This window comes from Lycorma delicatula, chromosome 1 (assembly GCF_047948215.1).
Source record: "Lycorma delicatula isolate Av1 chromosome 1, ASM4794821v1, whole genome shotgun sequence".
Classification (NCBI taxonomy): Eukaryota; Metazoa; Arthropoda; class Insecta; order Hemiptera; family Fulgoridae; genus Lycorma; species Lycorma delicatula.
Window position 1 is genome coordinate 225744558 of NC_134455.1, and position 20780 is coordinate 225765337.

Below are 20780 nucleotides of genomic sequence, written 5' to 3' on the forward strand. Positions count from 1 at the left end.
GAGTAACAAGTTAGATATTTGTGAATATCCATATCAAACAAATTAAATATTCAGTGTCACTTTCTTCATGAAGAAAGTGACACTGAATATTTAATGACAAATCTATGACAATATCTATATTCTACTGACAATATCTATATTTCAATGCTGTATATTTTTACAAGACCAAAATAAAGTGGAAAAATATAGAAATTCACTTTTCACTTCTGTAAAATTCAGTTTCAGAAATTAGACTCCTTGGATTTAATTTTTTGTAGTCATCAAATTCTTTACGTCTCATACTGAAAGAATCTTTGTAACTCCTGTCCTTCGGATTCTTCAATCCTAGTTCTGTGTTCTAAAAACTAAGAACATAGCCTACCAAAATATAACTTGGGCTCACAGAAAGAATAGTGTACTCCAAAGGTTACATTCTTTATTTATTAGAGCACTTCAAATTCTAGAGTAAACCCCTACTACACTAATTTTTTAATCAAATGTCAGATAAAGGTCATGTTACCTTAACCTACCCTATCAGTCCTGGTAAATCCCCACAAAATTGTGCTTATTGATGTTTAAAAGTTGTATATTATGAGTTGCTTTACTTTACACACTCTAAAATTTTGATCTTTCTATATAAATAAATGATTCTTAATACTTTGTATATATTTTAACACATGGTGTATCTACAATTTATATGTACTGTTACAGTTGTTAGAGATTAGTAATACATTAGAGTTTTGACACAACAGACAATCTCAAAGTAGTTATCAATGATGTTTTAGTCAAACAAAAATAAAATTTCATTCCCTTCATTGCCATTATAACATCAGTGATGCCATGCTTGTTATGACATCTTCAGATATGTATCTCAATGAGTCTGGCATGCTGATGTGAAAAAAAGTATTATGTTTGACTAGTAAAAATGTTTGAGAACCAATTCACACTTTCCCTAGCAATTCTTAAATGGGGTGTTTGTTATACTTGAAAATGAGTATACCATTTTTGGCAGTGATTTGTGATCCATGTCAGCAGGCCGAGATGTGCGGTTGTGCAGATTGTGCACCGCATAAGGGTGCCTTTTTAAATGAAATAAATTCATCAATATTTTCAGTATAATGATAATTGAATAATTAAGATAAGTAAGTATACTCCCACTTCACTTTCTCTAAAGTAAAAGCAAGTATAGAAAAAAAAATTTTAATTAGAAATTTCTCTACCTCAATTTGTTACTAAGACCAAGGATGATCATTATGCAATAAGTATTTCTTTTGTAAAAGATAACTTTTTATATTAGCTACAAAAGTAACCAAATTTTATATAAGCTTTATTAATAATTAATAAAAATTAAGCTGTTATTGATGATTGAAAGAAGGTAATAACTGTAAATAAACTGTACACAGCTATTACAGTTATTAACTGTAAATAAAGTGAAGAAGGGTATAGGAAACAAAAATGACACTTTTGTTTTGTCGGGATCAGTGAAAGTCGTATAGGTTATGTTTTTGCTGTTCTGGTACAGTTGTGCAGATTATGTTTGTACTGTGCAATGTGTGTTTTTCTTTAGTTACTTGTAAGTTTTCTTTCAAGGGTTTGGTGCTTAATTTTTAATTGTTTTTTCACTAGTAATTTAAAAAAGATCATGATCTTGATGAAAAAAATCTTGATCATGATGTTGATCAAAAAGATCAACAGTTACATTTTTTTTTTAAAGACATAATTTATTAATTATCTCAAAAATAGACTTATTGCATATGTTAATAAAATTTCAACTGCTAGTTTGATATATTTTTATAAACATATTTTACTTATCTGTACAAAAAAAGTAAATAACACTAAAAGGTATTCACTTTTTAAGCACTGGATATTCTATAGTTGAATGGTTTTGATAGTAGACTGTGATATATTTTTTTTATATTGGATAAAGTGAATAAAAAGTGATTGTTACTAAATCTTATATATTTTAGAGTTGTATCTCTGTTTTATGTGAAAAAAAATATAGGTTCTACTACCACTAGATACATCTTGGTTTTCCTCAGCTGGACTAGATACGTCTTATAATTTGATGTGAATAAAGAGTACATTCTACTTCTTCAGACTAGATTGTATCTCTACATTTTATAAGACTGTAGTGGGACACACTAACTTGTTGATGCTGTTCAGTTTAGTTCAGTTCTCATTCATCAATACGGCAATGTTCATGCCTGTCAGATAGCAGAAAACACAACATTCGGAAAGATAAATAAATGTAAGGGACTGTTACATTTTGATAGTGGAAATACAGACTTTTTCACAGTGAAAGTTTTGCCAATAACTGGAGAAACGCAAGAAGTTCTGTCTCCTAGAAAACAGGTGGAAATACTAGTATGTTGAATGAGTAATTCAGACTTCCTAAATGAAGTAGCAGAAAGTTTCAGAGTTGATCGTCGGATAACAGTTCATAAAACTGTCAATTTCATTATGGGTAGGATTCTTTACAAAACTCACAATTTGATAACTTTCCCATCTACAATGCAGGAAATTAATAATGCTAAGTTAAACCGGAAAGGGTGTGTCAATATCAATGAGCAAGCTACAGTCGATGCTGATGAGATATTTTCAAGTATAAGTCCAGAATGACCTGGTAGAGTACACGAAGCTAGGATATAGAGTCATAGTCCCATAAAAAATATCAATTCTGAGTACGATGGAAATGCTTGTTTACTGGTGGTTCTGGCTACAGAATAACTCCATAGCTTATCATTCTGTTTCAGCCACCAAGAAATTAAAAACAATGCCACTTCAGTTTGATCCATGCCAAAGAGAGAGTGATGGTGGAGAGAACATTTGGTCATTGGTAAAGCAAAGATTTCTGGTCATTTGTAATTGCATCTGAGTTAACCTGGAGAATATCCACAAAGTGGTAGCCACATGTGCTGTGCTGCATAACATTACTAAGCACATGAATTACCCATCAAATTATGTTTTAGAAGATGAAGAGGAAATAGAGATTGAGAATAATGGAAATTTTGAAAAACATATTAGCAGCATTGCAACAATGCAAGTGTAGCATAAAATTTTTTTATTCTACTAGTTTATTTATTTATCTTATATCAAGGAAAAAAGTAAGGGTTAGTAATTGAAATTTGTTTCAGTTGAGTCAACTACAGCTTTATTCAGTTTCTTAAGCTCCTTTTTCTCTCTTTAAATTTGGATTTTCTGAAGCTGGAATTGCTGAATTAAAACCAGCCTTTGCAACTGAGTTAGTGACAAACTTTAGTTTTGTCAGTTTTTTCCTGTTTGCATGACAGTATTGCTCTGTTATACTGTTCCATGCACTTTTTTGTGTTCTGACAGCAAATTCACTAATAATAGTTTGTTCACAATCTCCTTCACATATTCTTCACCTCCACTGGATAACATGATTAAATAGATAAGTTTAAAGGACAGTAGTTCCCTTGATGAACATGTGGTGGATAGAACTACCTTCTTGGTAGAGGAACGATATGATGCAACCGACTGGATGAAACACATAAAGTGAACTAAGATGTGTCTAAACTTGAAGATACCAGAGCAGAGTCTACAAAATTTTCCAGATTAGGGAGGATACAACTACCTAGACTTAGCATCTGTTTATTCACATAAAAATTAGATGATGCTAAGTCTAGGCACTAGATACTACTCAATAGATTCTACGTTTTATTCACTTTACTTATTGTTTCAATCAATATTAACCAGTGTAAAGTGCCTGTATACAATGAAATATTTTGTTGTTTATGAAATTTTTTTTTTAAATCTTAGTGTGCAGATATGAATTTCATCATTTTTTTTCAATTTTGAATATTATATAACATAATAATCTAAACATAATAATCATAACATAATCTGATTTTAATGAGATCTTCACATTTTAAAAGCTTAATGAAAGAATTGGCAGATAGTGTTACATTTCCACAGCATGCATGTTGATAATATAATTACTGTTTTCTTCAATTTGGTACATATTATGTAAGTAGTAAGAATTTAGCAGAAACTAAAATTAAAGCATATACAACTTGCAATAATTATTTTCTGTAAAATTCTTTAATTTTGCACCAAGGTTGTGCTCTTTTCTAGCAAAAAAATGCCTTTGTGAATTTTCTCAATTATTTCATAAATTGAACATTTTTTTGAAAAAAATGATACCAGGTCATAAAATTTTCTATATCCTTTGTTTAGTAATGTCCCTGAAATGTTCATTTCAAATCCAATGCCCTTGGTATATTCTGTTAGAAACTTACAAATGAAAAAAAATAATAACACCCTTGCAGTTTTTAACTTTTTCTTGATTCAAGGTCTCTAGGCAGTTGCAATCTCTTGTTTGTACAATCAGCATACCTGTAGTTTGTATGTCCATCAAACAGCATGCAAGGATGTATTGATAATTGAAACCCAAGGATGATAGTAGTAGCAAGGAACAGTACCAATGAGTCATTAGTATTAAAATATAGCAGTTCAGCTTGGCCTCAGGGGCCTGGCAGGACTACATTTTGGGCCAGAATACAGCCCTACCAGTCCCTTCTTCTGAATTTCTGGTGGCCCATGACAAGAAGGGGCCTGGAACATCACTAACAATTTTTTAAAATATTGAAATATTATTATTAGCAAAACAGCTAATTTGGGAAAATAATTATTGCAGCACAGCTCATTTTTTTCATTAATATTTTTAATTAAAATATTATTATATATTGTATAAAATTACATTTCATTCTTTGAACAGGATCATGAATTTATAATGCACATTAGGCCAAATAAGTAAACTGAAATATAATAGTAATCAAATACATATTCAATTTTGCCAAAATAAATTTTTTTAAAATATATTCCTCCCTTCATGAAAACTCCTAGTTTTTGTACTTTTTAGGCAGGGAGATCACACATTTTGATTACACCTCAGGCACTACATATGAATAAATTAGATTACTATTTAATAAACAAAAATTAAAAAATGTTAATTCCATTTTCCATTCAATGGGGATTTGGAGGGACCTCATAAGTAAAATATCTTTTCAACCAAACCTGGCTCTCCTTTAGTCCCATGTTAAGTGTATCAAACTGTTATTAAGTATATTACTTAGTAAAATTTTATGAGCTATATTTTTTATGATTAAGTATTATTATTATAATAATTCCTTTAAGCTTAAAGGAAATAATAGAAAAACTGTTAACAAGTGGACTTATAGAACAATATTATAAGATTTTAATTTGTTTCCATCAGCTGCGGAAAGTTATACGCAAAAAAGTGACCTTTTGCGATTATTATTGGTTGACTAAAATCAATCATTAATCATAAATAATAGTTGATTTCTGGAAATTTAATTTATTTGTTAACTTATTGTAAAAATCTAATAAAATATTTTAATATCTTCAGGTTGGAAAACAAATCAAAGAAATTATTTGGTGCAGAAATCAAAAAAAGACAATGAAGTGAGCACATGCAGAAAAGAAATTGATTGGATAAATCTTTTATCTCACTACCACCTAAAAGGCCAAGAATAGATAGTTATACTGAAGAAACAAATATTTTACGCATCTCTACTACAGAAAAAAAAGGACATAAGAAAATTATGAAAAAATACATGTTATGTGTGAAAATGAAATTAACCAGCAGACTGATTTGTTTACAGAAGTTATGGATTCTGATTTTTCACATCCTGGACCTTCAAATTTTGATGATAATGATCCAGGTATTGGCCAAATCATATAAAAATTAGAGATTATTTATATGAACATTGCCTACATCAAATTGTTAACAAAGAGTTTCCCAAATATGAAAGAGATCGCAAATTTTCTGATTTATAAATCGCAATTTTTACAAAACGGAGAAAAACTTTTGCAAAGTTTTTTAATTTATTCTGTATCTTAAAATTCAGTATTCTGTTATTATTGCAAAATATTCAGGGTTCAAAATTCTTAACCAACAAATGAAAGCAACTGCAAATTGTAATGATTGATAGTATAAGATTTAAACTAAAAGTATGAGAGACATGTATCGCACATATTAAGAATTGTTCAAAATATAGGAAATTTCAAATGTCTAACAAAGAAGTGTACCAATGATTGCATACAATAAAGATTATATGAAACAGAAAAAATAATACTTGCAACCTATTATTGAGGGGTTAATTTACACAATTTTTATCAAAACAGTGTACAGCTTTTTGAGTTCTTCTCAAAAACCTTTTGAAAATGATTATGTGGATTTTTGGAAATTGGTAAGACTATAGCTAAATGTGAACCTGTAATGGAAGAACACTTGCACCACATTCAAACATTACAAAAAAATCATTGCTCACTATTTAGGTGATAAAATAGAGAACAAGATCATCTGTATAATTTCTGAAGTTATTAAACAAAAAAATTTAGAGATGATCAGAGAGGCAAAATATTTTTCATTAATTCTTGACACTACACCAGATATAAGTCATGGTGAGCAATTATCTATTGTTGTTAGATTTGTCAGTCAAAATAAAATAAAAATACGAATGTATCAGAAATTCATGAACATATTTTGGGTTTTCAACTTGTAGAAGATACAATTAACTGATTAAGGATTATGTGATTTAGTTACAAATTTTTTAAAACCCTAAAAATTAACATTTTTTATTTACGCAGGTAATTTTATGTTAGTGGAACCAATATGCGAGGTAAACATAATGGACTACAACAAAAAATCCTTGAAATCAATTCAAGAACTTTTATTATTCTGTTTGCTGCACATTCATTAGAAGTCTGGATAATGGTTAACCATGATTTATCAATGATTTCTATTGAAAACTATATCATGGATTCTTTAGAAATAAAAGAAATTATTAAAACTTTGGTGATGGCAAAAGCAAGACATGTAAAATTAATACTTGTTTAGTTTAGTTTAATTTTATTTCTAATCAAGTTTAGTTATTTTGTTAAATGTAATTAAAAAAAAAATCTTTATTAGTTTAATAATATTTCTTGATTTATATTTATAAAATTAATATAATTTTCAAAACTTAATGTATTTTCTTGTTTAACACTTTCCATTCTATAATAAAATTATAATTTACAAATTACAAAAATCTTTTGATATCTATACCAATAAATGTTATTTTTAAAAATTATGTCTTTTTTCTTTTCATTCTGTACTTTCACTTATTTTTTTACATAAAATTACAAAAAAAACAATTTTTATGGAAAAAGTTAATATTATTTCAAGAAAATTGGGAAAGCACCAAAAATGTTTTGTACAACAGCGTCTCCTACCCACAACGCAGCACTGCATGTCAGGTCCCAAACAACTACTAAATTTACGGCACTTAATAAACAAGAGAACTGTGAAAAAAGGAGCAGAAACCATATAATTTCTGTTGGTAGAATTCCCTAGATTGGGTTTCAGGATTTAAAAAAATATTAAATCATTGTGTATTTTTTCTATATTGTCACATATTAAGCGCAATAACTTCAGGTGACAGACTTTAAAACTATCAAAGCAGTTTCAATGTTAAATGTACGAAACATACATATTCAATCATTTTTATTAATATTTAGTAATTTATTAGTGTGATCTTTCTCTTAATATTTCAAATCCAGTTTCAAGCTATGTCTCATAAAATTTTTTAATGATTAATTTAAATTTATTTCAAATGATTTGTATTTATTTATTATTAACTAAACTTTGAATTTTTTTTAATTTTCGTTGTAAACAATTTCACAATTATTTCTAATAACTGAGTATTTTTTAACTATTTTTCATCCACAATATTGTTACAAGCTCCACGATATATGTATTTTATAAAATTTATTTCCCAGTTATTTTTATTTGACATCCTTCTTGATGAGAGAAATGACATCCATCATCCACATATTAGTTTCTAAAAGTTATTTTACAATTAGTACCATTTGCATGACTGAAAATTATTTTAGATAATATTTTATTGAACATGGTACAATGATTCTGGATTAAATGGGCACAAATAATAAAAAACCAAACATACAGCCTTTTCTTTTTCCTGTTTAGCCTCCGGTAACTACCATTTAGATAATACTTCAGAGGATGTACTTCAGAGTATGAGTGTAAATGAAGTGTAGTCTTGTACATTCTCAGTTTGACCAATCCTGAGATGTGTGGTTAATTGAAACCCAACCACTAAAGAACATCGGTATCCACGATCTAGCATTCAAATCCATGTAAAAATAACTGGCTTTACTAGGACATGAATGCTGGAACTCTCGGCTTCCAAATCAGCTGATTTGGGAAGACACGTTCACCACTAGACCAGCCCGGTGGGTTAAACACACAGCCTAACTAGAAAAAAAAAAAAGTACTGACTACTTGACACAGTTGGAGAAAAAATAATGTTAAAAAAGAAATTGAAAAGAATATTATCAATAATAATTAAAATAATATTGTAATAATTTTTTTGTTTTATTACAATGCTGAAGGATTTAAAATATGAAGTTTTTTGGGCTGAATCAAGCTGCACCCTGAATTAAAAAAGTCAAGTTCCAGTTGATAAGAAACATCATATATTTATTCTTTAAAGCCAGTTGGCCCTGGTGTAGTCTGTTCAAAGCTTATGTATCAATTTCAACAAAATTGTTAATGACAACTTAATACTATACTAATGGGAAGCACCAATGCAAATGTACATATAAATAGTTAATGTCTTGTGTTGTGAATTATTGTTTGAAAGGTTTTTTTTTCGATTGTCGACTGTAAAAAATAATGGTTATGAACACCAATTGCAAATACGTAAGATTTGTATTTTAATTACAATTTGAAGTTTATAAATATATTACTCAGAAAGTCTAATAAATCTAATAAAGTTGATATACATTGAACACCTATGAATACATACTAAAAAGAAAGCACATTCGAATACATGACACAGGGAGCACACCACACCAACACGATTCTCCAGACACACCCTGGCAAAGTCCAGCAACACTCATTCCCACATAAAACTAAACCCCCACCATTCATGTGCACACACATACACATGCACACATACATACAAAAACCCTAACATACCCACCACATTGAGGAACCGCTTCAAACCCACATGAAATAAAGCATACACACACTGAAGAAAACAACACAATAAAAACTTAGAATATTACAATGTACACAGTAAGAACAGAAAAGAAATATGAACAATAATTGGTACACAAAAAAGTGGTGGAAGGCCGATCTGCTAGAAGCAATGCTGCACATAATTCTAGTCTGAGTAATGAAATTGATTTTATCAAAGCTACTCTAGACTTTGCACAAACTAACTTCACCATGGTTTCACAGCCCGATTTTTCACTTCTGACATAGACACAAGCACCATATGCTAAAGTTGACGCATTGCAGAATCCGTGTACTTGGATTTTTTTGGATTTGCTGGAAAAATCTTCTATTCAATTTGCAATGATTGTAATATTGGCAACTCACTAACAAAACTGTTCCAAGATTTCTGAAAATGGTTTCGCAGTTGATCATCCCAGCCAGTTTTTAGCTCCCACAAGCACTACATAAAGATCATGGACTTCAGGACAACTGGTCCTAATACTCCCAGTGGATCAAACACTGATGTGATCTGAGACAATGCCAACCTTCTGGTAAGTTGTTTGTCTCCTTGAGGTTTAATCACAAACATAAAAATATCTTTAAGTGGATCCCAACTGATGCCCAGCATTTTTGTGCTTTCTGGCTCATACTTGTTGGTTCCATTTTTTGATATATCTTCCAATAACCTTTGGTTGTTTGCACACCATTTTCTAAATTGGAACCCTCCATTGCTTAACATGGCAATCACTTCAGATTGAATCTCTTTCACACCTTCTATTGTGTTTGCTCCAGTAAGTAAATCATCACCGTAAAAGTCACAGAAACTTCCGTGGCTCTGGGAAATTTTTCTTTTTCTTCAATTGTTAACTGTTTCAGATACCTAGTGGCTAGAAATGAAGCTGATGAAGTCCCTTATGTAACCGTTTTTAACCTGAACACCTGGACTGGCTGATCAGAGTTCTCTCACCAAAAAATTCATTGTAAATCTCGGTCATCCAGATGTACTGTGATTTGGCAATATATCTTCTCTATGTCTGAGGTAAATACAAAATGATGTTTCCTAAATCACAATAGAATGCTAAATAACTCATCTTGAACAACTGGATCGACTAACAATAAATCATTCAGTGAAATGCCACTTGATGACTTGCAGGAACCATCAAACACAGCTCTCAACCTTGTAGTTGAACTGTTTTCATTTATCGTAGTGTGGTGAGGTAGGTAATAAATGCCTCGTCGCTGACTGTCTTCCATTCTAACACCAGTTCCATGTGTTCTAATTCCACATATTGCTTTTCACATGCTTTCATAAAGGCAATATATTGTTCTCTGAGACATGGATTTTTCTCCCATCTTCTTTCTTGGGATATTAGACATTCCAATGCTACCTTCCTTGATGTTCCCAGCTTCACTGTATCTTTGACTGGTAGCCGAACCACAAACTGCCAACTTTGTCGTGGGACATGGTAATTATAAAGTGATTTTTACATTCAACTTCTGAACTTGATAATAAATTATCAATATTTTTTAGCTGCTCCGTTTCCCAAAACTATTGCAGTTTTTCATCTAATCTCTCCTCTATGGACAAGTTACAGCTTAAAACCAATCTATCTTCTTGATTCAAACCTTCCTGTTACCATCCATCCTAATTATGTATTTTGTGGGACCATTGATTAATTGGTAAGATTAACTTTTCCTTCACACAGCAAGTCAAAAAAATACTCGGCTCCAATGAGCAAATCAATCTCCGATTTTCTATAAATTCCAACTCCACTAACTGGAGATTTGGTGGCACCATCACATCCTCTTTGTTCAATATGAACAATGGTAATTGCTGAGTAATTGTTTTCAACACTATGCAATCTATGGTTATTGATAATGACCCACTTCTCGATCTAATAGAGCATTGTGTGCACTTGTTTGTGTCACTGCTCTACCAATTCCACAGATGTCAATTTGGTTTTGTTTGTTTCTAATCCAAGTTTTCGAGCTAGTCATTCACGGATAAAAATAGACTGAGATCCCGAGTCCCATAGACTAAAATATGGAACACCATGGCGGTTTTCTATTGAAACAGCTGTTGTTGATAAAAGCACACCACCCTTTGAATAATTTGAACTTGAATGTGAAGTTATGACTACCATCACCGGTTTATCCAATTTCTGCCTTTTTGGTGAATGAATGGAAATACAACAGAGTGTTATGCTTCTTTCCACAATTCTGTATGAGTATGAGGTACACCCCTCATTCATATACTTCCCTGTCAAGCACTTAAAGCATAAGCATTGTCTTTTTACTTCCTTCTCTCTGTCTTGAATAGATTAAGAATTTGAACATTTACATGCGAATATTGGATAAAATCAAACACATAAATTACATTTATTTATGGATGATGGGTAATTAACTGTTGAATGATTTTTATTTAAAGACTTGACCTTCATATCACTTTGACCCTTACTTACAAATTGAGCATGCTCTTTTTAACGTTTCTTTGTTCAACAGCTTCTAATGTTTGATAGCATTGCTCTAAAAAGCCAATTAAGTAAAGGGATTTCAGTGTTCTTTATACTGGTTTCCCAATCAGAAAAGGTGTGACTATCGAGTTAACTGGTAATTAAATGAATTATAAATGTGTCCCAATTCTTGGTGGGCTGGCGTAATGCCTGAAGTCCCGTAAATGTTTTTGAACATTATAAATGAAATTTCTAATTTGTTTGCTGACACTTTTTCTAATTTGCTTAAAGTGAACAATGAACTGACATGTTTATTAACAACATATCGTTTATTAGTATATCTTGATTGTAACAACTTCCAAGCTATAGTATAATTTGCTGCTGAGCCTTCTAATGATGAAGCACTATATCAGCTTCACCTAAAAGCACTGACCTTAATAATGATATTTTTGAATATCTGAAAGATTGGCATTTTTATCTATTACAGATTAAAATGTGTTATAGAATGATGACCATTCATCATAATTTCTGTGAAATGTGGGTAAATTAATGGCTGACAACTTTATCAGAACAACTGTGAGGTTATTTACCTCTTTTGTTTCTGATTGAATCGTATTTTGTTTAATAAATATCTACACTTGTTCAACTAATCTAAATTATGTTTCTTCAAAATTATCATGTTCCTCATCACTACTTTCATCACTTATGTACTCGATTTGAGTTTGTATGTCATTGAATTCTGACAAACAGTTTTTTAATGTATCAAAACATAATTGTAATTGACCTAACTCATTAGCATTAGTTTTGGTTTTAAAATATTTTTTTAAACCTAGTTACTTTTGCTTTAATCATACCATGTTGCTTAATCAATTCAGTTTTTTGATCTGAAGACATTTATACAAATACTACACACTATGGAAAACAAGGAAGGAAAATGAACAATAAAATACGTAAGTAGAAAATTAAGATTGAATGGGGTAATTAAGAAAGGTTTTCAAATAGAATGGATAACTTCTATCAGTACGGAGTGATAAATAAAATACTTTGCATAATTAAACAGAAAGGAATCTTATGAATGAAGATGTAGAACTCAATAAATATCTGTATATATATATATATACACACAATTAAGAAAAACAAAACTGGGCTTGACTAAATGGTGTGTAATGACCTTAACGACATAAATAAACAGCGTGCGTAAATACCTGATACAATAAGATGCTACTCAGAACTGATGCTGACTGCAATCTAGCAAGCCAATTCCATGCGCAGTTATTAACGACAATGCACCCTTGCAAGTCCATTGCTTCATATACAAAACCACAATTCAAAACTTATGTATTTTTTTTAAATATTTCTACGAACACAATGTCAAATTTGATTTATTACTGTCGCGTTATTCTGAATAATAAATTTATATTACAGCCAAAATTAATAAGCAAATGAATGTGAAGAACAAAACGAAGGTTTTGTTATGATTTCACACAAATGTTTAACTGATTGATTACAGATCAAGCATGTACACTAAGATTTCACCATCCAGTCCAGAGGACCAACTTTTTATGTTGTGAATTATTGCTGGAAAGTTTTTTTTTTGGATAGTGGACAGTATAAATAATGGTTATAAACACCAGTTGTAAATATGTAAGATCTGTATTTTAATCACAATTTGAAATTTATGAGTACACAAGACACAAAGTCTAATAAAGTTAATATACATTGAATGCCTATGAATACATACTTAAAAGAAAGCACATTTGAGTATATGAAACAGGTAGCATACCACACCAACACAATGATTCTCCAGACACACACTGCCGAAGACCAGCAACACTCACTTCCACATGAAACTAACCATACACACACATACACACATGTGCGCACACTCTCCCTCGCATGCACACATACATACAAAAACCCTAATGTCATTTTGAATTGTTTTTATTGTTACTATAATACGGGAATGAATCAATTTTCTACTCACGTATGTATTTCTCAAGGTCAACTGAAGTAAGTATGGAAATAATGTCGTTAGCTTGACTACTACTTATAGCTGCATAATGAGTACTAGATATTTCATCCAGAAGATTGCTAATAGTCTGTTCTGGTGCTGGACCCCATGCTCCATCTTCTTCATCCTAAAGGTAGATTTATAATATACTTATATAATTTTTTATAATAAAATAGCTATATTTAATGAATCATAGAAAATGATTTGGTTAAAGTTAAATAATCTACCTTCTATTATATACATAAAAATCTATGAGTTTCTGTAAATCTGTTTCTTTTTTACACAAAAACTACTCAACTGATTGAGCTGAAATTTTCATGAACAAAGTTTTTATACATGGAAAGAACAAAGGACTCATGCCTTTACGAAATGTTTCATAATTTCAACATCCAGATTATGTTCCTTGCCAATATTAAACTTTACTATGGCCAAACTGTAGGTCAAATCAAATCCAGAAACATTTGAAGTACTTGAAATTAAATTTTCTACAAAAAAAGGGTCTATCTTTTTCAATATTTCTTTCAGTTATTGAGAAAATAGTTTTAAAGGTGTGACAGTGTATGGAGCGACAGCTCAACCAACATAGCCACTGCCACTGTTACTGTGTATGTATGATGCAGCGCATCGCAACTGGTTGCACCTGCTTCCAGTTATTTGACTATGAATAAACAAAAAAAAATTAAATAAAGATGAGAAATGAAGTACAATCACCTCCACATGTTGTTTGTTACATAATGCTACATAAAACTACATAAAATCCTTTTTGACCCGTACAAAGTACAGGTAACCAGCTATAACTACTAAATTTTGTGATAAAGAGCAGAAGAATGCTTCTGAATACTGGGAGATTAAATTAATGAAAAAAATTGAGATAGCACATTGCATCTAAAGTCGTTCCTTTCACAACAAATTCTGGAAAATGTAGACAATTTATTTTGAATTCTATATGTGTTGCACAAAAGTGGAACCTAACTTATCAAACAAAAGGATTGAATTATATCAACATCTATATTAAATCAAAGTTCACGTTCACATATGATTTACTATTTGGTTGATTTTTCTGAAGCGGTTATTAACACTGGCAATGAGATGAAATAAAGCTGCAGAAGACTTAATAGTTACAGCTAATGAAAATACTGTACAAGTTGTAAAAAAAAAATCCTAAAATTACTGTTAACAACAATTTTTTTTTTATACAAATGGAAATGTAATTTTAAAATAGGAAAATGACGCTCTTAGACTATATACTAGTGATGGAAAATTAAAATGCATTGAATATCTAATTATATTCTATTTCACTGCTAGCTACTTTTAATTGATTATAAAATCATTTATTTTCAAAATAAAATATCAAAAATAAAATCATTTATAAAACCGGTTTGTTTTATAATTATTAGTTTTGAAATTTTAAATATCTATCTACAACAAAGAATTCATCATAATTTTACTTATGTACATGCTTTGTAATTTGCATTAGTTAACCTTTTCAGTTTTAAATTCTCTCCAGGTTAGTTTTTAAAGGTGTATTTTTAAAAAATAGCAGGGATTGTCTTGTTAATTATACTGGGATTACTAAATCAAAGTCAATTTTCTGTATCACTAAACGAATTAGAATATACAGTAGAAAGCTAAAAAAATGCCAGCAATAAACATCATAAAGCAGAAATAGGCAGACATCTTGCTGAGAAATAAGAACGAAGAGGTAAAGAGCAGAAGAACACATCCAAATACTGAGAGATCAAACTAGTTAGAAAAAATTGAAATAGCACATTGTATTTAAAGTCATTCCTTTAGCAACAAATACTGGAAAACATAGACAATTAGTTCTGTATTGTTGCACAAGATTATGTAATAAATGTTTACTTTTATTATTTTACTTCTATTTTATATCGTTTGGTTATATGTCTATTAAGCTTATGTTTTAAGAATTTATGACTAAATAATTTTACTTTTACTTGCAATCTGTTTATATTTTGTCGAATAGAGATTATTATTATTCTCTTGGGCAAGCCCAGTAAAAAGCACCCTGGCCGGCCCAAAGGCAAGGCGCAGGAGCTATAACTATTGTTCTGACATGAATTGTATATGGTAACATGAACTATTGAATACTATGGGTGAGATATATGAATGAAAGACAAAATACCAGACATGAAAATTTATGAACTGCTAGATGTTAACGGCCATTGTCCCCCGCCTACAGCTCTTCCTGATCGTCCCCTTCAATAACAGGCGTTATCTTATCGCTCGAGCTTGTGATGTACCGACGGACCAAGCGGCATGTATCCAGCAACACAGCCTTCTGCATTGGTCGGAACAGATTTGCTGGTGCTCCAACGGATCTTAATGAATCATGCAAAGAACGTGGAATCTCTCCCTTCGCGCCCAAAACCACCGGGACTAACATTACGCTCTCCTAGTCCCAAATCTCCCTGACTTGATCTGCAAGATCTCTATTCTTCACTAGCTTTTCCGTGTACTTCTTCACTATGTTGGTGGACAATGGGATTATGACATCAATCAGGATCTTCTCCTGCTTCTTGATCAGAACGATGTCTGGCCTATTATGCTCCACTGTCCTGTCCGTCAGAACAGTATGATCGCAGTACAGTTTATACTGATCGTCCTCTAATACAGGCTGAGGAGCATACCTAAAATACTGAAACGGCAAGGAGACCTAGGTCCAAAGCGAGTCTCTGATGAAGTATCTTCGCCACGTTGTTATGTCGGACTGTATATTCCCTTGGAGCTAAAAACTGACACCCGCTAACGACGGGTTGTCGATGGACTCGTTGGTCGATCCACAAAGACGGCACAGGTCAATGGTTGCAGCAGGATCCTTAACGACATGCTTTTTGTAGTTGAGTGTGCTGACGACCCTATCCTGTATAGCAAATACAAGGCCCTCCGTCTCAGCAAACAACTCGGCATACTCCAGCCAGGCCACAGACGCATCTCGATCAGCTGCTTCATCCATAAGCGCCGCATAGTGCCTCCCATGCAACTCCCTCGAACGCCACCTATCCATCACACTGATCTCGGAAAAGGTATCCTCAAGGGGCTGGAATTTCTCATCACTGAGACGTAGTGGGGTTAGACTACTGTCAGTTTTTACTATAACCCCGTGGAGCAAGCTGGATTGGTTCTTCTCTAGGAAGTATTTTCGGAGATTCAGCAGCTGTTTTGCATGAACCTCCCGTAAATCCACAACGCCTCTTCCTCCTCTATTCCTGGACAGGTGAAATCGCTCGACGGAGCTGCGCGGGTGATGGGAGCGGTGTCGCGTGAACGATACACGCATCATTCTATTAAGCCCTTCAAGGTCTGTCCGCGTTCAATTTATCACGCCAAAGCTATAGGAAATCAACGGAAAATATCAACGCAAATATGTTAATGGCCTTTACCTTATTAGAAACACTCAACTGGGAACTCATGATGGCTCTTACTCTACTCTTGAAGCCAGATGTAAGGGCCTCTTTTGCTCGACTATGGCTAATTCCAATATCCTGCAGGAAACCAAGGTACTTATATGTCTCACCACACTGCATTGCATTCATGAGTGCAGGAGCATCCATCTGCGGCACTTCACACGTCTCAATCTGTGACCATTTTCCTCTCTTCATGGCATTGACCCTATACTTGTCAAGACCACAACTCATACATATGTCAATACTGAAACTCTCAATTAATTTGAGAAGTTGCCGGACCTCTTTTTCAGTGTCAGAAATAAGCTTAATATCATCCATATACTTGAGGTAGCTAAAACTGTACTGCTCAAGAGCAAAACCCTTCTTGGACTTCTGTAAGATGGAAGACAGAGGGTTCAACGCTAAGCAAAACCGTAGAGTGCTCAAGGAATCGCCCTGAAAAATGCCTCGGTTAATCTGTGTTACTCCGATCTTAACGGGGTTCTTATCTGGAATAGTCAACAAAAGATTTGTGCATCACTTACCCATAACGACACTTAGGCACTCAACGACAACGGGATCGACTTTGTACAGACGTAAGATCTCTATCATCCAGGAGTGCGGAACCGAGTCAAAGGTCTTCCTGTAGCATATATAACCAGTATATAGGCTGCCCCGACCTCTTCTTTGCGGTTACAGAGATAACGCTATCAATCACTAGCTGCTCTTTGCAGCCCCTAGTACCCTGACGACACCCTTTCTGCTCCACAGCCAAGATCTGATGTCTCTCAAGATGCTGATTGATTTTGGGAGTGAGGACAGAAGTAAAAAGTTTATATATTGTAGGGAGACAGGTAATAGGTCTGTACTTGGACGGGTCTGCCGTTGCAGTAGAAGATTTCGGGATCAGATAGGTCATCCCCTGGGTGAAAAAGATCGGCATTAGACTTGCATCTCGCAAGATGGCAGAGTAAAATTCTGCAAGACGCTTGTGAACAGAAGAAAAGTGCTTGTACCAAAAGCTATGCACTCCATCAATCCCAGGCGCCTTCCAATTATGTGTTTTCCTAATCCCCTCCTGTACATCTTCTAGAGTGATTAAATGATCTACCATTGTCTGGACTCTATCAACTCGTTTTCATTCCTCACGGATCCACCTTGCCCCACTGTTATGCTGTGAGGAACACGACCAAAGCGGGTCCCAATAACACAAGATCTTCTCACTAGTAGGAGACGCGTTCGCCTGAAGGTGTTGCTGAGGTGAAACTTGCAACTGCTTATACAGCTCCTTTTGATTGGTACAGAACAAGTGAGCTTGTTCCCGGCGCATGTTACTCTGCCGATACCGCCGTAGCCGACATGACAGTACCATCAATTGTTGCTTTAACAACGGTGCTTTAACATGGCCGGTGGTATTTTTCGAGTTCCCATACGTTCGGATTATCGACTCCGCCGCCGATCGGATCCTTCAACTGGGGTTAGCAGATGTTAAGAAACTGGATAAACGACCAATCTCTTTCCTCAGCTTTTCGACTTTCCTACACAGTCTCTCCTCCCAAGATGGACACTGGGGACTCTTACGCATTGCAGGAGCGACGATTCGCTGGCCATTTGCTTTGACTGCCGTGATCGCACCGATGTACACCAACTCATGGAGCTCAGTTATGGAGGGTTCTAATCTTACTTTTTTTTCAATAATCTCATTAATAAGGCCCACTATGTTTCTCGTGCCGCGATTAACCCTCAGCCTTGGTATACGCTGTCTCTCTTTTTCTCTTTCTCTTTTTTCCTGTTTAGCTTCCGGTAACTACCGTTTAGATAATACTTCAGAGGATGAATGAGGATGATATGTATGAGTGTAGTCTTGTACATTCTCAGTTCGACCATTCCTGAGATGTGTGGTTAATTGAAACCCAACCACCAAAGAACACCGGTATCCATGATCTAGTATTCAAATCCGTGTAAAAATAACTGGCTTTACTAGGACTTGAACGCTGGAACTCTCGGCTTCCAAATCAGCTGATTTGGGAAGACGCATTCACCACTTGACTAACCCGGTGGGCTGGTATACGCTGTCTGGCCGACGGATCCATACCACCGTAGAGCATCTCGTTCTCTGCAAATTGATCGGAGAGAGGATTGTCGGCTCTTATCGCTTCTTCTACAGCACTTTCATCTGAAGATGGGCTGGACAACAACCCTAACTCCCTAGAAACATCAGCTCGGATTAACGCCACCAAATCCGCAGGAACCCTATTAGACTTAAAAAGGTATCTGCGCTGATCCAGGATGTTTTAGACAGACATCGTAGCTCAGGGAACTTCTCAACCATCGCTTGATGCAGCGGAACACTGTACGGTTTCATGTCCGATTCCATTTTTGTTATAGTTAGGTAGGTACGGTAAAGGAAGGCATTATGTTCATCTGTCCATTTCAACCGCCTCCTACCCCGGGATTCTACAGCACTGGGTGACTGAACTTCAGCCACAACAGAAGCCACAGAAGACGTTCCAGGCCTTGTGGTACGATTAGGTGAGGCGACGCCACTCGCTCCAGCAATAATGACTTGCACCTCCATTTTAGTAGACTCAGATTTTCTTGTCACAATTTCCTTAGCCTTGTGACTAGACGACGGAGGGATCTTTTCCTCTTTTTCAAATAAATCAAGATTTTTATTAATTACATCAAGTGGTGGTGTTATGATCGCAGGTTTTGCTAGTTTTTTATGCTGCGCTGGTACGGTTCTTATATCAACGATGTCAGTCCGGGTATGAGCTTTCTCATGTTTAGTTGGTTCTGTCCGATGAGTCGACTCAATCTTTGAATCAATGATTCGTTCTATCATTGTCGCAAGACTTGGTGCCATCGTGTTGAACAACTGCTCCACGTTAATTTTAGATGTGGAAGGGGCAGCAGCTGCTTTTGCATACGTTGTTGATGGTCGTGGTGTTCGTTGACTAACAATTTTCTTCACCTCAGGATAACTAACCTTTTGAAGCATTTTAACCTCCTGAATGGCAGTTTCCAATTTATATACTGGGCAGTTCCTTGATCGGCAGTTGTGATGCCCTTTACAATTAATACAGATTGGAGTGTCTTTACATGGATCACCCTCATGTGTTTTCATTCCACATATACAAACTTCCTGTGCTTCACATCTGGCTGCAGTGTGTCGGAAACGTTGACACTTGAAACATCGCATAGGCTGCGGAATGAATGCACGTACATCAAGCTGATGTATACCAGCACATACCTTTTCAGGAAGGTTAGGCCTATTAAATGTCAATACATGTGAGGTAGAAGGAAGAACCTCACTATTTCTTCTCATTGTTAGTCTGCGTCACTGAATCACTCCTTGACTCGACATTTCCTGTGCTATTTCTTCTTCTGTACAGTTTAGAAGAACGCGGCAAACAACAACTCCTCTGGATGTGTTAAGGGTGCTATGCGGTTGCACAGATACCAGAAATTCACTGGTCTTCATCAATGCCTGGACTTTCTGGCTTTGACTGTCATTGATAGTTTCAACATGCAATCTATTAAAAGCCTTCGGGATTTCTTTAACAGGACCACCAGCGCAATTATCAATCTCTCTGGCGATTAAGAATGGACTAACCTTTTGAAAGTTTCCATTCTCCTTCGTAATAATTAAAAATCTTGGCTTAGGTACATTATAGCCAAATAAACTTTTCCGTAAGTCTTTACTGATTCTATCAGCATCTTTCTTAATTTTATCAGACTCTTTACTCTTTTTCCTCTTCGCTTGTGGCGAATCGGAGGTTTCTAAACGAGGGTGTTTACGTGCACCCTCTGCCACGTTTGATTGTTCAAGGATATTCATGTGTAATTGTTTTTTTTTAAATTGTATTGTAATTATTTTGAACAAA

General features: G+C 34.0%; 2 protein-coding genes across 4 annotated transcripts in view; one reads left to right on the forward strand and one right to left on the reverse strand.

Moving 5' to 3' along the window:
* The window catches only part of Gli (carboxyl ester lipase-like protein Gli), a 120407-nt gene extending 113546 nt beyond the window's left edge, over positions 1-6861 (forward strand). For 2 of the 3 annotated variants that reach the window (XM_075373692.1, XM_075373701.1), the window contains exon 14: positions 5369-6861. The gene's annotated coding sequence lies outside the window, so the exon portion shown is untranslated. The remainder of the gene's footprint in view (positions 1-5368) is intronic. The other variant, XR_012757446.1, reaches the window with a different exon arrangement.
* BicC (protein bicaudal C) overlaps positions 1-20780 on the reverse strand; it is a 68586-nt gene that overhangs the window by 4516 nt on the left and 43290 nt on the right. The window contains exon 12 of the mRNA XM_075373726.1: positions 13463-13616. Coding sequence (XP_075229841.1) covers positions 13463-13616 — 154 coding nt within the window. The remainder of the gene's footprint in view (positions 1-13462; positions 13617-20780) is intronic.